Here is a 22,347-nt window from a genome sequence, read left to right on the forward strand (position 1 = left end):
CAGATTCGTTGGATCCAACAGCTGTCCTCCAGCACATGCAATCCATATAGTCATGAAGGCTTGGGTATAAAGCAAATCACACTTTTCCTGTGACTTCTATCCTAATGCAGAGGTGCTTTATCTTCATTCCGGCTAAATGCCTATTAGTAGAGGTTCCTCCCGTTCTGGCAGGTGTGCCGTCAGCTGGTGAATGGTCTGTGAAACACCAGTGCACCAGGGAATGACACTGTTCTGCATCCTTCTGATAAAGGAAAAGAATCTTAATCTACATCTTTTGTAAATTGGGATTTTTTTTTTCCCTTTGCCTTTGAAAAAAGCAGACTTCCATTACCTTATACGGTGAATTTCAGCAGTTGTTAAAGTTCATCAATTTTGTCCCTGAATTTGGGGCAGGATTAAATCAGGGGCGGACAAATGAGTCTCTCAGAATGTTAGCACTCTGTGATTCCTCCCAAGAAAAGGTGACTTGTGTGTTGGAGAGTGGCTCTGGAATGTGCATACGTTAACGAACAACTTACCTGAGACTCTGACAAGCCCAGGATCTCTCTTTGAGTGAAAAACTTAGTGAGCGGGCAGTTTTGTGTCCCTGAACTTGCACGGAACAGCTGCCCTTCCCCTCTCCCCAGCTCTCCTAATTCTTTGCCCGTAGGCTGACTGTGAGGTTAATATTGGACGGAGATTCTGTGACTGTTTCTGCCCCTGTGCTAACAACTCCAGCAATTTGGAGGCGGCGAGGTGGAGAGACTTTATGAAGAAGAAGGTCACTTCAACCTTTTAAGTTTTCTTTCAAAACGTTAGTGTATAAAAGTGTCCTTGAAAAATACTGACTCATGTAAGCTTGCAGAACTGTTAAGAGGTTTTCCTCCCCCAATTCTAGTGTTCTTCATCCATTAGCTATTGCAGACTCTGATTATTCTTTTTCAGCAGCTGTATTTGAAACCACAAAGGGCAGCCCTAAGAAGCAGAGACACCATTGTTGCCAACAACAAAAGCCAAAACCCAAACCACAGAGTAATTGAGGATTAGGATGGGAACACCACCTTCTGGGCCCCGGGACGCAGGCCACGGGCGCTTGTCACCCTCGGGGATGAGAAGCCTTTCACGACCGGCCATTGGTGCCAGTCTGAATATCGAAGAGGCATTTCTTTTGTCCTCAGGTGTGGGTGTGAAGCCTTGGGTTTCAAGGCTCCATTGCCATCTGCCCTGGATGCGGGCATTCCAGAAAGCCTTTGGTCTGGGGCGACTGTTGAACATATTTTATGAAAGAAACGACAATTTGGGGGTACCTTGAGGTAGGCAGCTACCCATATTGCCTGGCCCTCCCAGGTGGCACTGACTAGCTTTGCGAGATGGGCCTTTGGACCAGCAAAGGCTGTAAAGAGGACACGTAAAGATGAGCTTCAGAAGGACCTTGCGAGAGGTGTTCCTGGGGAAGGGCGAGTCACCGGCCTGTGCGACTCTGACCGGTGGGCGTGGAGAAGCAGGGACACCGGTCCTGCGCTTCCCAGCATCATTCCTCCCTACCTGCCAGAACTGGCCTCCGGTGGGCGTGGAGAAGCAGGGACACCGGTCCTGCGCTTCCCAGCATCATTCCTCCCTACCTGCTAGAACTGGCCTCCGGTGGGCGTGGAGAAGCAGGGACACCGGTCCTGCGCTTCCCAGCATCATTCCTCCCTACCTGCTAGAACTGGCCTCCGGTGGGCGTGGAGAAGCAGGGACACCGGTCCTGCGCCTCCCAGCATCATTCCTCCCTACCTGCTAGAACTGGCCTCCGGTGGGCGTGGAGAAGCAGGGACACCGGTCCTGTGCTTCCCAGCATCATTCCTCCCTACCTGCCAGAACTGGCTTCCATTCAGCAAGCAGTTCCTGGGGACCTACTGTGTGTAGGCCCTCTGCAGGACAGGGGAAACATGAAAGCACTAGGGCGTGGTCCCTGCCCTGGCGCCACGGCGTTTGGGGGAAGACACGGAGATAAATCCTCGTGGGCACCACGCCGGCAGAGGACCCAGGTTGTCCCTTGGGCCTGTGAACCCCACCAGCAGAGGACAAGTCTGTTTAGTTCCTGTTACATCCGCAGCTGCCAGCACAGGGCTGGCACCTACGAGCCCAACACAGATCTATTGACTAGATACACGCACGAGCTAGGTGCAGCGAGAGCCCAAGAGAGGAAGGAAGTGACACAGCTTTCAAGGCATTTCCATAGGAGAAGCTTGAACCGGACCTTCTAGGTTGAGTATCTGGAGGGCAGGGAGGCCCGGGCGGAGAAGAGATGCCTGGAAGCGTGAACAGCGATGCCTGCTCCGGGGCCGCAAGGAGGCCACTGCCTCGGGCTCAGGCCGGGTAAGATTGCGGGCACACGGACGACCTGGGGCACCGCACCAGAGGCCAGGGTTTCTCCTTCGCCAGACTTGCACTTAGGAAGCAGGCTCTGAAGGCCAGGAGGAGAGCAGACCAGGTGTGTCAGGGGACCCAGGGCTCATCAAACAGCCCGGCAGGACCCCTTGCTGACCACTCCCCACGCGACATCTCTGTTCATTTCTGGGTCCTCCACCGCCTCACAGTATTTTGCATAAAGTAAATAATGCATAAATACCGGTTGATGTTTTTTTTCCCTTAGTTCTGTGGTCCTTCAGTCCCTTCAGGGCCTAGGTGGGCCCTGATTCCAGGTCCTCTGATTCTTCCATTCTTTTACATAAAGAGCTCTCCAAATATTCAGTCAAAAAGTTTTTGGTTTGGGTTTAATTCTTAAGCTTCAGGGTACCATGTCTGTTGAATTCCAGCTTCAGCTCAAATTTTTATCAATGATTTCATCTTTCAAAAATGTACTTTAGAACTATAAGATCACTAGAGTTGGTCTTAAGGAGTGCGGGTAAATACTTTTTAAAGTCATTGTTACTCAGAACTAGGCTTTTTTTAGGAGTCGCTCTAGTGGATAAGTTTGTCATTCCTGCTTCTTAAAATATTTTTCTTGACAAGTCATTTTTTAAACTCTTCTGGTTAAAGTAACACAACTATTATTGATTGGGTTATTGTTCTTTTTAAACCTCTATCTGACTTTCTAGTTTTCCTACGCGTGTTTTCAAGAGCTAAATAGATGCAGTGGGTTTCACAGCTGACATAAGGCTAGCGAGGCACCGAGTCATAGTTAATTTAGGCCTCGGCGGCATCCAGTTGGCACTGGAAGAGCTGCGACCTTATCTTTGATGTGTTCAAAGCCAGTTATTTTTACCCTGATGCTTCAGGAAGTGCGCAGCCACTCCGTCTCTTTGTTTTCTTATCACAGAATCAGTTGAGAGGCTGCCCTCTTTCCCGTGTATGTGCTTTGGGAGCTGGCCCCTCTCCAGATGCCTGCTGAACTTAGCACTGTTTAATAGGGCAGCCACTTGGGGTGCCAGGCAGGTGGGGGACATGCCAAGAGAGGGTGTCCTGCTTGGCCAGAGTCCTTGGGATGGTGCCACAGCTGTTTAATTACTCAGGTGGAATGACAGTCCTCAGCGGAGATGCAGAGCAGAAGGGCTGCTCGTTACTCTCCGTGTCCCCGCTCCGTACTGCCTTCTCTCCCTCAGGTGTTCCTGAACTCTGACCTCTCCTTCTACAACCTCCTTGTGGAACTTTAATTTTCCATGAAGAGTAGATGGCTTGGAACCACTCAAAATGTTTGCCCTACCGATGGGGTTGGTATCTTCACACATATCAAAGCCTTAGGCTAAGGGGCTGTGGGCAGATTTCAGGCCTCAGAGAGCCTCTTAAAGAACATTGGGGGGCTTCCCTGGTGGCGCAGTGGTTGAGAGTCCGCCTGCCGATGCAGGAGACGTGGGTTCGTGCCCCGGTCCGGGAGGATCCCACGTGCCGCGGAGCGGCTGGGCCCGTGAGCCATGGCCGCTGAGCCTGCGCGTCCGGAGCCTGCGCTCCGCAACGGGAGAGGCCACAACAGTGAGAGGCCCGCATACCGCAAAAAAAAAGAACATTGGGGTAAAGGGGGCACTCCCTGAAATCATGGCTTGTGAGCTGTGAATTCTGTGAGTGAGCGCAGTCCTGGGGGGACAGAGGCTGCAGCTCTGCAGATTCCATCGGCTGTCCCTGATCACCAGGTTCTCCACGTGGAAATGCTTGGGTGGCTGGCTGTGATTTGTGAAGCGGCCCCTTCCTGTGTGCAGAGTTTCTCCAGGTTTCTGTGTTCTCTAAGTTTAGCTCTCTGTCATACCTGTGAGTGTGTCTGGGTACACAACAACGAGGAACGTGAGAGGAAGAGGTGCGTGTGACGTGTGATGGGCAGCGTTTACAGGCGTCCGGGAGCAGCGTTCTCAAACCTTAAGGTGCACGACGCCCCCTGGAGTGGAGGGGGCTGGTGGTCTCTGTAGATGCAGATTCCGATTCGGGAGCTCTGGGGCGGGACTGAGAGAGAACGTGCTTCTCTGACAAGCTCTCAGATGCTGCATGGACCGCAGGGACAAGGCCCTGATTCCCATACCTGGGGAGCTTTTAAAACCTCTGATGCCGGGCTGCACCCCACCAATGAAATCAGAATATCTGCGAGCAGGACAGTAGCATCCGTAGTTTTGAAAGCTCTCCATGTAATCTCGCCCAGGTTGAGTTCGTGGCTGGGAGGGGGTGGGGAGAGCTGAGTGGAGGCTGGGACTCATTCCTGTCACTTTGGAAATTTACCGAAAGTATGTTGCAGCTGTTGCCATCTGACAGTGTATGAATTAAAACGAATTCAATGTTACCAGCGCTGTTTTAAAAGAACACCATGAAGTTTCCCAGGAGTTCCTCCAGCCGCCAGGCTCTGCTGCACCTGTGTTTATCAGCCGCAGAGTCCCAGCTGAAGCCCTCACAGATATTCTTGCTGTTCCCCATTTACCCGTGGCCTTCTGTTCCTGTGGCGCAGCTTGTGACCTCGATTCTTTGTGGCTGTGAGGGGTCTAGATGAGAAGAAATGTTTTATCTTCCTGTAGAGCAAGGGTCCTCAACCCTGCAGCACATTAGAATCACCCTGGGCGATTCTGATTTATCGGGTCTGGGGCAGGGTCCCTGCACTAGGGGAGTTTGAAAAGCTCCCTGGGTGATTCTAATGTGAACTCAGAGATGAGAGCCAGGTTATAAGATAAAATGAAACTTGAACAAAAAAAAGTACATATTTGTATTTTCTTCAACATTTAAAAAAACTGGTTCTAAAAATTAAAAATGCTGTTCAGACAATAAAATATAGGAATTGTTTTTTTAAATATACATGGAATGATTTATTTAAATATATATTTAAATCTGTATACCCCACCCCCCAACCCAATATCTGGTATTTTTGAGGAGGCCAAGGTGCAAAGTGGGGAGATTCTTGAGCCGGCGTCGGAGAAGCGAAATGTTCCTGATGTAAATATCACGCACTGTATTAATTAGGACAGCGCTAGCTGGCGTAGGATCCCCGTGCATGTGTGCACAGTCATTCAGGGGGCCACAGTGTATGTCTCCAGGGTGGCCTGCGGAAGCGGGGAGACAGTGGGTGGGGTTCAGGAGAGGCTCCCACCGGCTGGGCGGGGCCACGTGTACTTGCACCCCATTGGGCAGAACTCAGTCACGTGGCCACTGCAGCGTGTGTGGAATTGTCAGCGCAGCCCCAAGCCCTCGAGGAGCACGAAGGTTGCGGGACGGCCAGCCTTCGGTGTCCTACCGCATTTGTGTGTCTAGGGGTCAGGTGCCTCCCAGCAAGGCGCTGGCTGTGGGCCCTGCACTTGGAAATGCAGATTCCAGGCCTACTAGGTGCAGGAGCCTGCAGAGCTTAAGTGCTATGTTAAGCCCCTGTGCTCTTGTCTTCTTTTCTCCACAGATATCGCAAACGGCACCAGTTCAGGGGGGTACCGCCCACCTCCCAGAACCAAGGAAGTCATCATCAATGGCCAGACTGTGAAACTTAAATATTGTTTCACCTGCAAGATTTTCCGGCCCCCTCGTGCCTCTCATTGTAGCCTTTGCGATAACTGCGTAGGTGAGTAGAACCAGAAATTGCCTCTGTCCCACCTCTAATGTTTGTGCTAAAATGTCTGTAGCTGATGGAGTAGAGATTTCCTGTGAATGGACCTGTGCTAAAGAGAGTCAGCATGTGTGTCTCTTTAATCCTTCAGAACTAAACAGCTCGATAATAGTTAATATTTCAACCGTATTGCCTCCTGCCCCTGATCCCGTTCACCAAGGCTAGCGTTGCCAAATCTTTTTTCTTTTTACATCCTGCAACACCACGAGGACAGCAGAACGTCCTAGGCCTTCTCCTCCCGGGTACACAAGACCAGAGGGGGCGTTCTTTGTGCCTTGGAGCTGCCGGTCGGCAGACACTTGAAATAAAACCATTTCACCCCTAGATCCTCCATTGCCCAAGGAGCTGGCTGCAGGCATAGCCAGACTCTCCCAGCTCCTCAGAGGAGCATTGTGCTTGGGTAGCCGGAGGCATCTGAAGCCCAAGGAGAGGAAAAGGGGAGAGGCCAAGAGACTTCTGGGCCTACAGTTAGGATCGTAACAGGCTAGGAAACAGGCAAAGGGAACAGCGTGGAGCACAGAGGGCCTCAAATGTAAGACTTGGCCCTACTGTTAGGCTGCCACCACCCCAGCGCAGGATTTTTACAGCTGACGTGGGTGCCAACCCCTTGGAATTACTTGGGCAGCACTTCCTGTCACTTCAGACTGAGCGCTACTACCCACACCCGCAGACCATCTTCCCCCCTGGGATGGAGCTTCTCAGAGATGAGTTTGGCAAGGAGCTGGTGGAAGCCCCAAGTGACAGGAAGGATGGTGAGAAGTGGACTGAGGCTTTGCCACACGGGGGGAGACCCCCAGTTCTTCAGTCCCATAGCCTGCCTCTAAAAGGAATAACCAGGGATTTTCCTGGGCGAATAGACGTGGAAATCCTGTTAACCTCACACCTGAAAGGATAGAACGCCTCAGAACAAACCTTGTTTCCCTTAGTAACACATTATCAATTTCCAACCCTTTTCGAGCCTATTAGAATTTGTAGTCTCAATTCTTCTTCAGAAAAAAAAAAGTTATATAATGTTTCCTGCTGTGCAAAGCCATTTTCCTTTTATTTGTCTGAAATTTACTTTATCCTCACTTTAATAATCTACAGTTTGGTAGAAAGCCCATGTTTTCCTTCTCAGGCCTTTTTTTTGGTTTTATTCACTTGGAAAAATTACTTTTAGCCTTTGCCTCCGTAGCAAAACAGCATGGAATTTTGTTGTCTTTCCCAAGTAGTAAGAACCGGTTAAGAGCCTGGAATCTGGTACCCAGTGGCCTGGGTACGAATACTAGCTTCATGACTTAGACAAGCAACCTCAACTCTCTATGCCTTGGTTTTCTCATCTCTACAATGGTGTCAATAGGAGTGCCTACCTCATGGGATGGTTAACAGAGTAAATGAGTTAACACATGCAGAGCACTTAGACCAGTGCCTGGCTTTGGGCAAATGCTCTGTGATTGTTAGCTGCTCTTCTGTTATTACTACTGCTCCCTTGACATTTTTGATTGGCTTTCTCTGGCCCATTTCTTGATCTACTGTATCCCTTTACAGGTATGGTGACCAAACCTATACCTGGTCCTCTATGTGAGGACACACACCAGGGTTTCTACAAGGACACATGACAGCCTTTGTGTGATACCCTTCCTGATGACTTCAGCCCCAGTGGCCATCCCATGCCCTTCTCGAGCATACTTTTAAGCCAGAGCAGCACCGTGGCCTAAATGTCTTCAGGGGAATAATCTGTAGGGATTCAGAGGACCCTTTCTTGGGTTGTAATTTTGATATTATATGATGAAATATTATATGATGGAATATATATATATATTTCGTTCACATAAAATCTTTTGCATGTCTTCTCCTGGAGGTCTAATGACTTGTTCCAGTTGGCATTTATAGGAAGGGAGTTGTTTCCTACAAACCTGAAGAGTTTACGGGGCATCTCCTTCTCTTTATCATTTATAAAAATGTTTACCCATTACTAGATACCTGACTGTCAGTTGGTCTCAATCTTCTGTCTTCTGTCTCTAGGCTAGATTCCTAATCATGATAAAACATTCCTCTCTATCTCACAGTATTTTAAAATTCTCTTCAGATCATACTGTAAAACACTTTCTGAAAGTTCATCTAATTCCCTCATGTGTCCCCTCCATCACCCATAGGTAAACATAGGTTTACATGTTCCTTAAAGAACCCTGATGAATTAGATGTAAAATCATCTTACCAGAATTATATATGTAGTTAATGGTGTACTTCTCCTATAGTATAACGGTATAAGATAGTACCCTTTCTTATAGAAACTACCAGCTGAGAAAATAAGAGCCATCAGTCTGTAATATCCAGGAGCCCTTCTGATAGGTTCTGAGCAACCTTTCTGACAAATCCAAGTCACATGCTAATCCAGAACTCCACAAGCAAGCATGGGGAGATGCAGAAAGCAAAGGGAAAGGAGAGGAAGCGGGGAGGTTGGGGTAGGCTCAGAGGAGGAGACTGGATGAAGAGCTCATTGACAACAGCTGCCTCCAAGCATCATTTGACGGCCCTAGCGCTGGAGGTTGGCAAACCCTGATCAGGGCCCCACTGTGTGGAGGACAGGTGAGATAAATAGCATACAGTTGATGTAAAATAAAGCTACTCACTGCACTCGGGGAACAATGACACAACGACTCAAAACTACATAGTTTTGGTTTTCCAGTTCATTAGACTACATTTGGACCTTTGGTGTGACCCATTAACTGACCAACGAATTGGACCTTGTGCATTTGGGAAAAGAGAGTGGAAAGCAAATGTCTCCAACTGAGAAGTATAATTGCAGAGTTTGCCACTATTTTATTTTTAGATAGAAAGCTTTTATTGAAAGAATTCTACTTTTTGCAGCCACGGGAAAAAAAGAATACAGTGATGTGCTGAAAGCCAGGGTCTACACATGTGGCTTCCCTTCCCTTGTAATGAATGGCTTTGGGTTGGTCCTTCCTAGGCACACAAATAAATGTCACTTTGCACTGGGAGGGGCGAGAGGAAAATGCAGCTTCCCAGGCAGTTCAGAAGCATATTTTTCTTTGTTAAGTAAGTTTGAAATGAGAGCAGAATGGTAGGGGCTGTGTAATTGGAGTTGAGGACTAAGGGAAAGGCTTTCTTGGGGAGCAAACTCTGTTGCTAACATAGAACAGGTTAGCAAAGCCAGGCGGTTGGGACATGGCTGTAGGGACAGACAGACCCAGAACTGAATCCTGGTACTGTCCTTGGATAATATTGGAACCTGGGCAGGTTATCTGACCACCCCCACAGGGTTTCCACATCTGTAAAATGGGGTGATCCTAGTACTGCCTCATAGGTTTCTTTTAAGGATGAAGTGAGATAGTGCCGAGCAAGCCCAGACCTGGCGCACCGAGGGCTCACAGAGGGCTCGCCAGTGATGTTATCGTGCGTAACAGGAGGAGAGCTGCCGAGCTGCTCCCAGGGAACTGCGTAGAGCAAACGTCGTCTTCACAGAATGATGGGAGTCCCCTTGTTTTCCTGTAATCTGGGAGGCTTTGGGTGATCTGCAGCTGCAGGAATGAATATATCCTCTCTCTCTCTTTGTCTCTTTGTCTTTTTTTTAATCTCTGTTTCTCTCTCATTGTCTCTCTGTGTTGCCATCAGATCGCTTCTGCAGATTGAAACAGTATTGGGGGTTGTTTGTTCTTCCAGGCAATTTTTTTTTTTTACATCTTTATTGGAGTATAATTGGTTTACAATGGTGTGTTAGTTTCTGCTTTATAACAAAGTGAATCAGTTATACATATGTTCCCATATCTCTTCCCTCTTGTGTCTCCCTCCCTCCCACCCTCCCTATCCCACCCCTCCAGGCGGTCACAAAGCACCGAGCTGATCTCCCTGTGCTATGCGGCTGCTTCCCACTAGCTATCTGCCTTACGTTTGGTAGTGCATATATGTCCATGCCTCTCTCTCGCTTTGTCACAGCTTACCCTTCCCCCTCCCCATATCCTCAAGTCCATTCTCTAGTAGGTCTGTGTTTCCAGGCAATTTTTGACGTTATAAAATATTTTTACACAACTGACAGCTGGGGCCAAGGAGCCACCTCTGCTCGCTCAGACCCTTAGGATCCCTCAGGTCATTAAAGGAAGAGTAACAGAAGGAGCTGGAAAGCAAAACATACCCTTGTGAGGTCTTCTCAGACTCACTAAGTATGTTCCAGCCCCAGCTGAGCCCCTTCCACATCGCCCCAACCAGGGTGGACCCTTTCAGGGAAGTCTGTCCTTTGGGGGGCTCTGGCCCAGTGCCAGACAGCCAGCAGCTTTCCCTGGCATTGGGTATTTTTAACACAACCGAAACCCGTAATAAAATGCGATTTACTTGAAAGTAATTTATGCATGCACGGTGAACTAAACTAAGTTTGCTAAACACTAAAAAGGAGCACTGCAAGCGTTTGCAAGCCTGCTCTACGGGAGTCTGTCTGACTTGGACCAGCCCAGAGGCAGCAGCACCTGGGTCCCAGACCTGCTGCCTGGTCCATCTCTGCTTCCACCATGCCATGTCTGGAGGTGCTGTGAGGACAGAGAAGGTGGTGCACGAAGCCCTCGAGCTGTGTCAGCCGCTGCAGAGCTCTCGGCGGCACCAGCCTCCTCCCTCATCGGGGGCGGGCAGGGGGGGTGCCCTGGCCCCATTTTCACCTGTCCCCTTCTGTCATTTCTGATGTGGATGGCGCAGAGAACCTCCAGACACCCTCTGCAGGGACTCAGTGCCCACTTACTCTTGTTTTTGGGAGAACTTCATGGTTGTCTTCAAAAGCTCGCTCTCCCTCTCCTGGGCACTGTACTACGCTCTCCCTTCCAGCCCACAGTGTCTCCCCCCCCCACCCACCCATCCAGCTGCTTCCTCTGAGATATTGGTTTCTGAGCTGAGACTGCAGATGTCTTGTCTGTTGTGTACCCTCTGCTGAGCCCAGTTACTGCTTCACAGTTGTACTCAATATTAAGAGGTCTGAAATATCTGAGATTTAGAATCACAGCTGCCTTCTGGTGTGGGGTAGCACACTGGCATTTCTTTTAAACGATTTGGGTATGGTGAGAAGGGTATTAGTTTTACATAGGGAAGCATATCATTTGAAGGGAATGGAGCAAGCTGGCATTTATAGCCTCCCAGGGACCCCAAAAAACGAGGGATTTACTGTGCCCCTCCTAGTTTCCAGTATCCTTGCTTTTTACTGACATTTAATGAGCACCTATGTGTTAGGCACTGTGCTAGCATCTAGATGCATCAAAATAAAATACAGTCCCCAAGAATGATTCTTAAGAACAGACCAAAGAGAATTCAAGGCCAGAAAGCATTGTATTTATCATATTTCATGGATCAAAAAAAGAGTAATTTTATGTTAGTAAAGAGTACATTTAAAAATTCAGTCATCAACATATAGGCATCAAATAACATTGCATCAAAATGCATAAAGTAAAGATTGTTAGAAAACGCACGGATAATTTGGTATAACATAATGCTAGTGAGAAACAATAATATACCTCTGGTTTTGTTGGCTCAGGTAAACAAAATAAAAGTAAGAAAATAAAAGATAATGAATATATAATTAATAACTATATGCTGAACTTTGTTTCTGCAAAGTATACTTACCTTTTTGAACTGATTGTGGAACACTAGCAAAATTAATCATACTGGCTGCACAGAAATTCCTAACTTCCTAAAAGCAGATATTACACAGACTGTGTCACCTAATGACATAACAATGAAACTAGAAATCAATCACAAAAATATAAATACACAAACCTAACCAATTTTAATGTTTTTTAAGAACCTTTTCATCAACTCTTGGGTGGCAGGGACTTCAAAATTGCACTTGTGGAATAGTTAGAAAATGACAATAAGAACAATGCAAAATAAAACTTCATGCCAGTCAGAATTCTAAATTCTAACCGCACAAAATAGTTAACCTAGGCAGAAAGGAGTTATCTGGAAAACTATCAGGTAGCTCATAGAAAGGAAGGAGGAGGCTGCAGAACCAGGCTCGGCAGACTGGAAGAGCCGGGGGAGGCTCCTGCAGTAGGATGTCCCAGGAGGCGCGAGCGCCACAGCAAGATGTTTGTGACACCACCCCTGAGTTCTGACTCTGCGGCTACCATCAGCTCGGAACTGTGACTCTGTCTGCAAGGACCATGGGCTCTGGATTCAGAGATCTGCGGGGTGGGAGCCCCTGGGCCTGTTTCATTTCCACACCCAAGCAGCCAGCGAGACGGGCCAGGGGAGGTAGCTGCCCCACTTTCAGCTTCTGTAACATGGGTGGAGGGCGGGGCCTACCTCCCACCTATTTTGGGATTCTCCACAAACAGGAAGCTTACTTGGATGGTGGACGGCCAATGAAATTAGAAGTTTTCAGAAGTCTAGTACAAAAAACAAAACCGAATTTAGAAGCAACTAGAGGAACAGAGCAGCCATCTCAAGAAGATAGAAAAAAGAAGAGCAAAATAAACTTTAGAAAAACAGGAAGAAAACCATTAGTAACCTAGAAAACAGAAAGATAAATATGACACCAGATCTAATTCTTTGGCAAGTAAGCAACAAAAAGATAAACTTCTGGTGAGACCAAAGGAGAGAAAATAACAAAATGGAAATAACAGATTCAAGTGAGACATTCTCTCCACAAACTTATGTATAAATTTAATGCACTTTGAGGCAGGAGACAAGATTAAAAATGTACAGTTTGACTACCAATACCATTTTGGGAAAATTATTGGATTTTTGGAAACTGTTTACTGTTCATGTGAGGGCTGCCCCTAAGCTTTCCGTGGTGGCGCACAGGCTGGGTTCTTCTGCTCCTGAGGGCTTCCAGCCCCTTTGTGTTCATCTTTGCTTTAGTTTTTTTCTTAGTGTCTGGAGTTTTATCCTTTTTGGTTTAAGCAACAGATCCTGTAACTAAAAAATATGTCAAACAACCTAATTAATGCTTTTGGATTCAAGACGTTGATCATGTTTCCACCCTCTCCCATTCACTGACCTCTCTGGAGAGTTTCTGTTTGCCTTAGACCAGCAGTAATTGTGTCTCCACCTCCGACTTGAAATGAATAAATACAGACGTGGGATCTTTTAGCTGAAAACAAACTGGGAGGTTTTTCTTTCCACAGATAATCTATTGTAGTGCACCAAGGGTTTAATGAAACTTGCAAAATGACAGATAACTTCAAGGCATATTACTGTCATTGTCATGTAACTCACACTGTGCAAGATTGTGGAGAGAGCCGGAATTCATTTCACGTCTGTGCGGAAGACTGTTCATAAAAGGTTTTATTCATTGATATGAAGAAACTCAGAGCCAAATGTAGCAGCCTCTAAACAATGTAAAGACTTTGGGGCGTGTATTTTTGGCACTAACTTATTCCCGGTTTTCTTATAAGCAACTCAAGTCCTTTTCATAAAGTGATGAGAGTTTTAATTAAGTCTCTCGTTATCAATGATTCGTTGTTATTAGCTCAAGTGACAGATGGCAGAATTCCAAGTAACCTTCCTGACTCATTTGACCATAAAATGTCATTCTTTCCTGGAAGACTTTCATCTTCTCTTAATTCAAATTGAAACCTTTCCTGCTTGTCAGTACGTTCTTTTTTCTGTCTCTTCCTACCAGTTCACATTTCCTGGATTTCACTATTGGTTCCCGTCTCCTGGGAGCCAATAGTTCTTCTGTTGGTTCTTCTGTAACCTCTTCTTGGCCATCCCCCAGCTCTTCTCTTGGCCTCCATCATCCTCCATGGATTCTTCATGCTGTAGCTGGAGACACCCTTTTGTTTCAGCCAGATAAGCTGGTCCCTTCTCTTTCTCAACATGTCCTCCCCACAATTTGAGCCCCTGTGTTCTGCCACCAAGAGTTTCTTCCAAAAAAATTAAAATCAAGAAAGTCTAGAGGTGCTTTTGAGGCAATAACCAAAATAAAATAAAATTCTACAAAGTCTCTCAACTTTCAGAAGAATTTCCTTCATAACATGTTTGTCATAGGTATAAGTACATGTAAGTAGATGTAAATTCCTCAAGATGGAGTACCCAGGCCTGGGAGTCTGCATTGTAGCAAAGTAAAAGGAGGTGGGGGTTATGCATGGTCAAGGTTGAGAGCCATGGGAACAGACTTTCTGTGACCCTCTCCGGGATCCATCACTGAGGTCAAGCCATCTGGGGGTGTTGGGGATTGCTCATCTCTCGTGGAGAGCAGCGGCCAGCAGGGAGGCCTCCTATGGGAGGCGGCCACTTGCAGAAGAGCACTACTATGGTGATTTGCACCCTTAAAAAATTAATATTAGTAAAAAAGCTACCATCTTTGGAGCCTGTTAGAAGCCATACATTGCAAGTTTCATTTTACAAATGGAAGTTCATCAGTATTAGTACTTCTTCTGTAACTCACCTTAGGACCATAGTCCCTCTGGGTGTCTGAGGTGGACATTGACATGGCCTGACAACACGGGTGAAGCCCACCAAGCTGAGTGGCTGGGCCAGGGCCCAGCGGGGGGGAGTTGAGAGTCAAGAGGAGGAATCAGGCCATATCTGTAGAAAGCTCTGTAAAGCAGGCGTTCACCACGCATCCAAAAGTATTTCTTCATTGGCTGGTATATGCAAGTAGAATGCAAAGAAGTGTTAAGATGGGCTTCCTGCCTTTGACAAGTTTTCTGCCGACTCATGAAAAGTGAACTAACATCACAAAGAAATATTTTAGGGAGTTCCCTCGTGGCCTAGTGGTTAGGATTCCAGGCTTTCACTGCCGTGGCCCAGTTTCAATCCCTGGTCGGGGAACTGAGCTCCCACAAGCCACACGGCTCAGCCAAAAAAAGAGAAAAGAAAAAACAAACTGTTTGACCAGGTTGTAGCACTCAGGATATCTAGTCTGATCTTAGGAGGGTCATCTTAGACCAACTCCCATGAAGAGGAGAAATGGGAGGAAAGGCTGGAAAAATTCAATAGCAGTCACACTGAAGCCCTCGGGTGCCTGTCGAGAAAGAGGAACTAGACTCAGCCACTAGTGCATCATGCTCGAGCCGGAACCTGAGATGGTCTGATCTCACACATCAGTGTAAAGTGAATTGGTGAGATGTCTTAGTTAGCTCTTGGCCAGTGGTGCAGTATGACAGACACCCTCCAGAATCTCAGTGGCTTTGAACAAACAGCCTTTCTTTTTCTCATGGGCCTGTGGGTCTCCTGGGGCAGCTCTGGGTTTGGCTCCAGGCATTGCTCAGGTTCAGGCTTCTCAGATTTGATTCTGGGACCCCGGCGGAAGGGACAGCAACTGCCAGGCATGTTCTCCTCACTGGGGCCGGTGGGGGGCGGTCACTGGACCACATGATGGGGGCCAAAATATGCAGTGTCTCTTACAGCCTCTGCTTACAGCACATCTGCTTAGACTCCATGAGCCAACCAAGGCACATGACCGTGACCAGGACCTGTCAGTGGGGCAGGGAAGGATACTGCCCCCTCAAGAAGGGGAGTAGTGAGTATTTGCTGAAATACAGCAATCTGTCACATGCAGGGAGACTCGAAGGCCAAAGATCAGTTACTTTCTAAGAAGCAGTTGTGCGTCTCATTCATCTTTTTAAAGCAGATGGCGCCTTAGAGAAGATGCCCAACAATCAGTTGTTTACTTGAGTTGCCAAGAATTGAAATTGGGCTCCAGCAACGGATTTGGGAACTAGGGAGGGCTAAGGATGCAACATACTTTACCAGCCCCAGAGTTTCTTCTTCCAAGATATTTGTGGCTGTATCAGCCCATCCAGCTGTTCTCTGTTGGGTGTTAAACAATAAATGTTTCACCAAATTCCACCCACTATTTGTAGGAGTTGGGCAGGACTGAGCTGTTAAAGGTTGGAAACCTGAATAGTGAAAAATAACCTGTATGCTTTAGTTTTGAAAGCTTAATACACGTTTGGACATTGTTTTTAAAAAGCTATAAAAATAATTCGGTTTGTTGGAACAGATTAAATTTTATCTTATTTTTAAAAGGTTGAGAAGTATTTTAAATAAAGGACTAATGGAAATTGGAATAAAGGAAGAAGATTCACTTATATAAGAACCTAGTACCTATGAAAATGTAATTATTGTCTTTTTTGATAAAAGAAGTGAAATGGATACATAGAAACGCTTTATACTAAAATAACTTTCATTTTATGAAGCCGTCATATATTTGCATATGGCTTCTGACTTTTGGAGGTAGTTCTGTGTATGTTATCTCATTTGCTGCTCACAACCAGCCTGGGCATTAGTCGAGGTAGAGAGTATCACCCCCATGTGCTACGGAACTCAAATTCAGAGAGGGCAGGAACTGTCCATGGTCACACAGCAAGACTAGCAGCTGGAAGCAGAAGGCAGCCTCCTAACCACTGTGTGAAAGTTCATAAACCACAGACTTAGAGCAGAGAGAAACCCAGCTGGGCCTGAAAGTCAGCAGCAGGTGGACGAGGAAGACCTAAACACATGAGACAATGTAATAATTTCTCCTCTAGCCTGGGAGAAATGCTCATCAGCCACCAGTTCGTGTCCGCCATGCGTGAGGCTCTGTGCCGGCCCGGGCCGGGGTGCAGCATGCAGAGAGAGCAGGAAGCTGAATCACACACGGTCACCAGCCTTTAAAGTCTTATAAAAGCTGCAGGGAGGGTGGGGAAGGCAAGTGTCTGGCACGACCTGGTCGGGCCCAAGCAAAGTCATAAGTAAGCTCAACTTGCTAGTTATTCCCCAGGATTATCAGGTTAACACGGCAAGATAGATGTATAAGTACTTTAAATTTTAAAACATCTCTCATAGGTGTATATGAAGATTATATTCCCCTCCTGAAATTATACTGCCTGAGCATCCTAGTGTTTGTATAACAGAGGCTCTCTGTACCTTGGATCAGGCCTTCTCCTCCCCAGCATTCCTGTTAGGCTTTAAGATCCCAGGGGAGAGTTTAATGGATCAGCAGGTGCCGGAAAGCTGATGGGACACCGCAACTTGAGTGGAAGCAGTGAGCCCCAAACCTGAGGAAAGTCACTGACCACATGGCCTGGACAGAGCAGGTTCCCCAAAAGGCCCAGAGCAAGAAATGAGATGCCACGAGGACACACAGCAGGACTGTGGCCCTACTGCCGAAGTGCAGCCTACTCCCTGGGCCTGACTCCCTCCAACCACAGGCCTGACCAGGCGCTGAGACCCTTGCTTCTCAGCGTTGCTTAGTGCAGGGATTCCTGCCCTGGGCACCATCGATGGGGTTCAGGGGGTCCAAGAGCTTGGATGGAAAACTCTGACATCTTTAACCTCACTAACCTCTAAATGAAATTTAATATTTCGTTCAATTATGAACACAGGCAACAAACCACATTAGTTGCATTCGTCACCACTGGAAACCACAGACATTTTCATAGGACATTACAGACATTGAAAATAGAGCATTTACATTTGCTATTTCAAAACCACAGTAGTTGATAAACTGTAGCTCTTATTATTTGGCATATGAATAAATAAGCTTGTATCCTACTGTGTCACAACTTTGAAACTAGTTTAAACTATTTTGAAGATGACATTTATTACGGATTTCAACATTAATAAGGTGGAAGGGTGCATGGCTTCATGAGACTGCTAACAGGGTTCATGGCACACAAACTAAGTTAAAAGTCTGGTTAAATCTTGTCTAGACTCTGCAGTTGTTAGAAAATAGACTCCTTAAGGTGACAGATAACATCTCTCCACCCCACCAGAGGGTTGATGTTGATTTTTTCCAAGTAATCGGCAGTAATGTTTATTTCAAGAATGCCATTTTTAAAAGCTGCTTTTTTAAAAAAAGAAAAACTTTACTGGGCTTGTTCTTCCTTCCTCTCTTTCTTCCTCTTTCGCTCTTAACCCAAACACAGGTGTGCAGAGCGCGTGCACACACACACACTCTCTCTCTCTCTCTCTCACACACACACACACACACACACACACAGCTTCCTGCACCGGGCAGTCAGGCCTGGGCCACCCACCCACCCGGGGTGCTTGCCAACCTGGTGTCCAGCCTGCTACAGATTCTTGGTGGTTTTCTGGGAGCATCTGTGTCACCCTTTCCTTACAAAGGAGAGAACAGAAAGCTCAGGGGCAGGACGAGGACTGTGCCGCTGGCCTTTCCCAGCCTCCTCCCCAGCTCTGTGTTCTTGGGTAAATAGGGCCCTTCTTAAAAATTGCTGAGAATTTACTCCTTCCCATTGTTCTTGCCTCAGGCTGTTTGTGCTACTGAGAAATATTGGGAAGATAAGAGCCCTTGGTATAAAGAAATCTAAATTTTCCCTCAAAAAATAAGACAATATTATCTTAAATTTGAAGCCAAGATTGTTTCCAAGCCCCACATGGGTTTTCTCATGGTTTGTATCACATACATTTTCATTGAAAGTTAGCAAAAACAAGATAGTGTTACAGAGTGTAGGCTCTTACACATTCAATTCACAACAATATCACAGTAGAGTGGTCTGCCATTTATCATGGGATAGAAGTAACCAGTTTTCTATCAAGCTGTTTGTGCCTGAAAAACCATTGCCTATTACTGATTTATGGGTTTGTTTTTCAGTCCAATAAATTGAGCCCAGAATGCATTGTTTTCATCTTTGATCATGCTGAATATTTGCTGTAGGACAGGAAATCACCAGCATGTGTGCCTGGGGCTGTTATAATGCTGTGCTCAGGGAAGCGGAGAGCCTCTAGGCTAATAATCCTTTAGGGCTATGCACATGGCCATGTCAGCACTTCATTGGCCCACCTGTTTAAGGAATATCCTCTGACTTCTGCTGGTGTGTCAGGCTCTGTGCTAGGCAGGCACTGGGGAGACGATGGGGACAGTGAACAGCACAGCCCTGCCCGCAGAGCTTCCCTACCGAGGAACTCAGGCAGATTCACAGACTCCTGTGGTACAGGGTCATGTGGGAGCGTATGGGAGAGGTTCCTAACCCAGAGGAAGGAGCATCCCATCTGAGACCAGTGGATGCACACGTCATAGGAGGATGACCTGTGCAGAGGCGCAGGGCAGCAGGAGGCGGGCAGACCCATGGGACTAGAGAAAGTGGAGACTGCAGGCAGAGAGGGCTGCAGCCAGAGGAAAGACGCCTCCCAAGCCGCGCTGAGGGGCTTCAGTCTTATCCCAAGGGCAAGGGACAGTGGAGTGGCCTTATCAACCGTGTGTTTCAGAAAGTGCTCTCTGTCTGCATTGCAGAGGGTGAACTGGTGGTGATAAGACAGGGCCAAGGAGATGGGTAGGAGGGCTGCAGCTACCCTATAACTAGGGAAGTAGCCGTGGAGATGGAAAGACGGCGTGGATGGATCCCAGAAATCCTCCAGAGGAAGAAGCCACGGAACTAAGTGCTTCATTAAATTCGTGGACTTGGGGCAAAGAAGAGTGAGTTTTCGATCCCTCTGTCTCCTGAGCGCATAACTATTTCCCCATATTAGGAAATTAATGCTTTTAAAGAAAAATCAAGTTCACATATTTTCCGTCAGTCATGACACAATGACCTGAGTCTATAAAGTACATAACTCAGTGTAACCACCGGAACCCTCTGGCTCTTGGTCCAGAACTGGATCTGCAGCAACTTAAACATGAGGACCCAGAGACAGTGACGTCAGCTTCAAGGAACTGGGTACCACGTGTGTCCAGCTGTGAGTGGTTGGCTGGTGTCTGAGGTCAGAGACAGTGAAGAGAAAAGGGGGGAAGGGGAGGAAAGAAATGCTAGAAAATAGTAGGAAAAGAAATACAGAAGGGAGGGAGCAAGAAAGGCGAACGTGGAGAGGAAGTGAGAGGTAGTGAGATGGAAGTGGCAGCAAAGGTGCTGGGTCAGAGCCGTCGGGGCTGAGAGGAAACAGAGCTGGGGGGAGACGCGCCTCACCTGGCTCGGGGCTGCCCCGCAGCTGCTCAGAACGCCAGCTGTGCCCACAGGGCAGCCCCCTATCCAGAACCTTCCCCACCACCAGCATGACCCCTCCTCCCCGCTGTCCAGCTGTTTACAAAGTGACGTCACGAAGAACTGAGAGCTTCGTGGTGAGTGAGGTGGGCTGTTGAATGGTCTTTAGCCAAAAATGTTTCGGGCTGCTGCTAACGAAGAGTCCACTTTCAATCCTGCCCTAAACAGAAAGTGTCTTTCCCCCTCTCCTGGGGCCTCAGAACAGAGAACAGAGGAGGTGGAGACAGTGCCGAGAGGAGAAAGCAAATCCCGCGAGAAGCCGCAGATAACAAGGGACCGTCCACGGACAAAGGCTGGGCTCGGGGCGAGTGCTTCCCCGCGTGTGGGGGAAGGAGAGCCTTGCCTCAAGGTGTCAGGGAACAGCAAGGGGACCCGAGAGGTGCATCTGGCTGGACCGGTCCAGCCTCCTAGACTTGCTGGCTGAAAGTCTTCAGCATTTCCTTGGAGAGAAAAACTCAGAGATAACATCATAACGTGCATTTGTAGAACTTCTGCCCATGGCTTTGTAGGGTGAGTCCTCAGGGAACCTCAGACATTCCCAACAGAGTCCTTCGCTGGCATCATAGAGGCCCGAGGGATGACCCCACCTCCCTTAAGTATCATTATCCACAAGCAGCTGAACTGGATAGATCCTACCTGAGTCAAGAATCTGGACCTAGAGTGAGAACAATCAAGTAAACTGCCCACCCCCGTGAAGGTTCAGTGAGCTTGATTCTGTTCACATCCGTGGAAGCCTTCCCACAGCCTTGGGAGGCAGGGGTGGACGGAGCGTTCACACACATAAATGAGGAGTGGCAGGCAAGGTTGGCTCACACCCTGGGAAGCAGGGCTACCCCCAGAGCCCCCTCAGAGCAGCCCTGCTCTTCGCAGGTTTGGGTCCTGGCTTGCTGGCCTTTCGAGTTCAGAGCCACCCTTTGGGACAGGCCCTGTTAGCTGAGCTCTCACACGGAACCAGCAAAGCCAGGATGCTGACGTGTTCATCTTCAGCAAATGACTCTATGACTGGTCCAACTACTTGGGCAGCCAATTCATAGTCAGAAGGCTAAGTTATAATCATAGAATGAGAAATATAACCATCATGGGAAGCAGAACGTGCATGGCCAGCCCTGGGGCGGCTTTCTGGATACTTGGGGCAGATATTCTCGTGTAAGACCAGGAGCCGTCTACGTGTATACTTCAGAAAAATGCTTTGTTAGAAGACTCTAATAGTTTAAAACAATGCATTTAAAGTAAATTTTAAAACACACATCTTTTCTTATTGTGTGCATTTATGTATTTAAAAACTGTTTTCAACAAAAGAAAGAGACTGTCTGTCTGGTGCTATATTTTGGAAAGTGCGTCCTTCACCAACAGGAAGGGTCTCAACCACAGGATCTCTGGGGCATCCGGGCACATTCTCAGCCGGTCCTGGATTGCTGCCATGAAATCAACCACAGGTCCATGCACTGCACACATGCCCACTTCTAACGCAAAGGTAAATTGGACCTAATCCAGAGAAAAGTGATCTTTGACCGTGGTTTTATTTTTAGCTGACCAAGAAGTGCTCACCTCATTTCTGCCTGTAATTGTCCAACGGCAGCTCTGTTTTAAAAACACTTCTTCGATACCCAAGAAAGCCACAGGCAACTACTTCGTGAAAGTCAGTTTCCGTTTGTCTTGCTCTCGCGGCACGTGTACCTCTTTGGCTCGCTCTGCCTCCCCTGATTTGTCTGTGGCTCCTGGCTTCGCGTCTCTGGGGAGTGAGCGTGCTCATCTCTGGTCTCGCTGCCTTTTGCCTTCCCGAAGTCTGTCTCTGCCTCTCAAGTTTATGTCTCCAGCTCAGGCCTCTCCTCAGAGCTCCAGAGTTGGCAGATGCACCTGCTTTCCGGGCATCTCCACTTGGAGAGCCCAGAGACATCCCAAGTCAGCATTCCCCGGGACCCACACCTCGCGGAGCGCCAACGCCGTCCATCGGTTGCACGAGGCAAACACCAAATGTTTCATATTTGGCTTCTTCCCCTCCCATCCTTCCCTAAACACCACCAGGCCCTGTACTTTTTCTTACTAGGTGGGTGCATTTCCCTCCCCTTACACTAGCATGGCCAACTGCAAGCTACCGTCATCTCTCACCTTGCCTGGGTGGGGGTCTCCTAGTGGACCCCGCTACCATCCCAAACAGAATCTGAGCACGCCACCTCTCTCCTTGAGTGTGCTTTCCTGCTGATGGCTCACAGGAAGGAGGCCCACATCCTTCACCTGGTCCACCAGATCTGTGCCCTGCCCCTCTCCAGCTCTGTGGTACCTCACGCCTTGCTGCCTGGACTCCAGCCCTGAGGGTCTCCTCTCAGTTCCTGGAAAAAGGCACATCTTCTCTGTGAAGTCCTCTCACGGAGGGCTCTGTGCTGGTTCCTAGGGAAGCACACTCCTCCCTGGATT

General features: G+C 47.8%; 1 protein-coding gene across 1 annotated transcript in view; it reads left to right on the top strand.

Annotated features, from left to right (window-relative positions):
- The window catches only part of ZDHHC14 (zDHHC palmitoyltransferase 14), a 275,705-nt gene that overhangs the window by 200,824 nt on the left and 52,534 nt on the right, over positions 1-22,347 (top strand). The window contains exon 3 of the mRNA XM_082668602.1: positions 5,822-5,980. Coding sequence (XP_082524728.1) covers positions 5,822-5,980 — 159 coding nt within the window. The remainder of the gene's footprint in view (positions 1-5,821; positions 5,981-22,347) is intronic.

This window comes from Grampus griseus (assembly GCF_964374135.1).
Source record: "Grampus griseus genome assembly, chromosome: 13".
NCBI classification, from domain to species: Eukaryota; Metazoa; Chordata; class Mammalia; order Artiodactyla; family Delphinidae; genus Grampus; species Grampus griseus.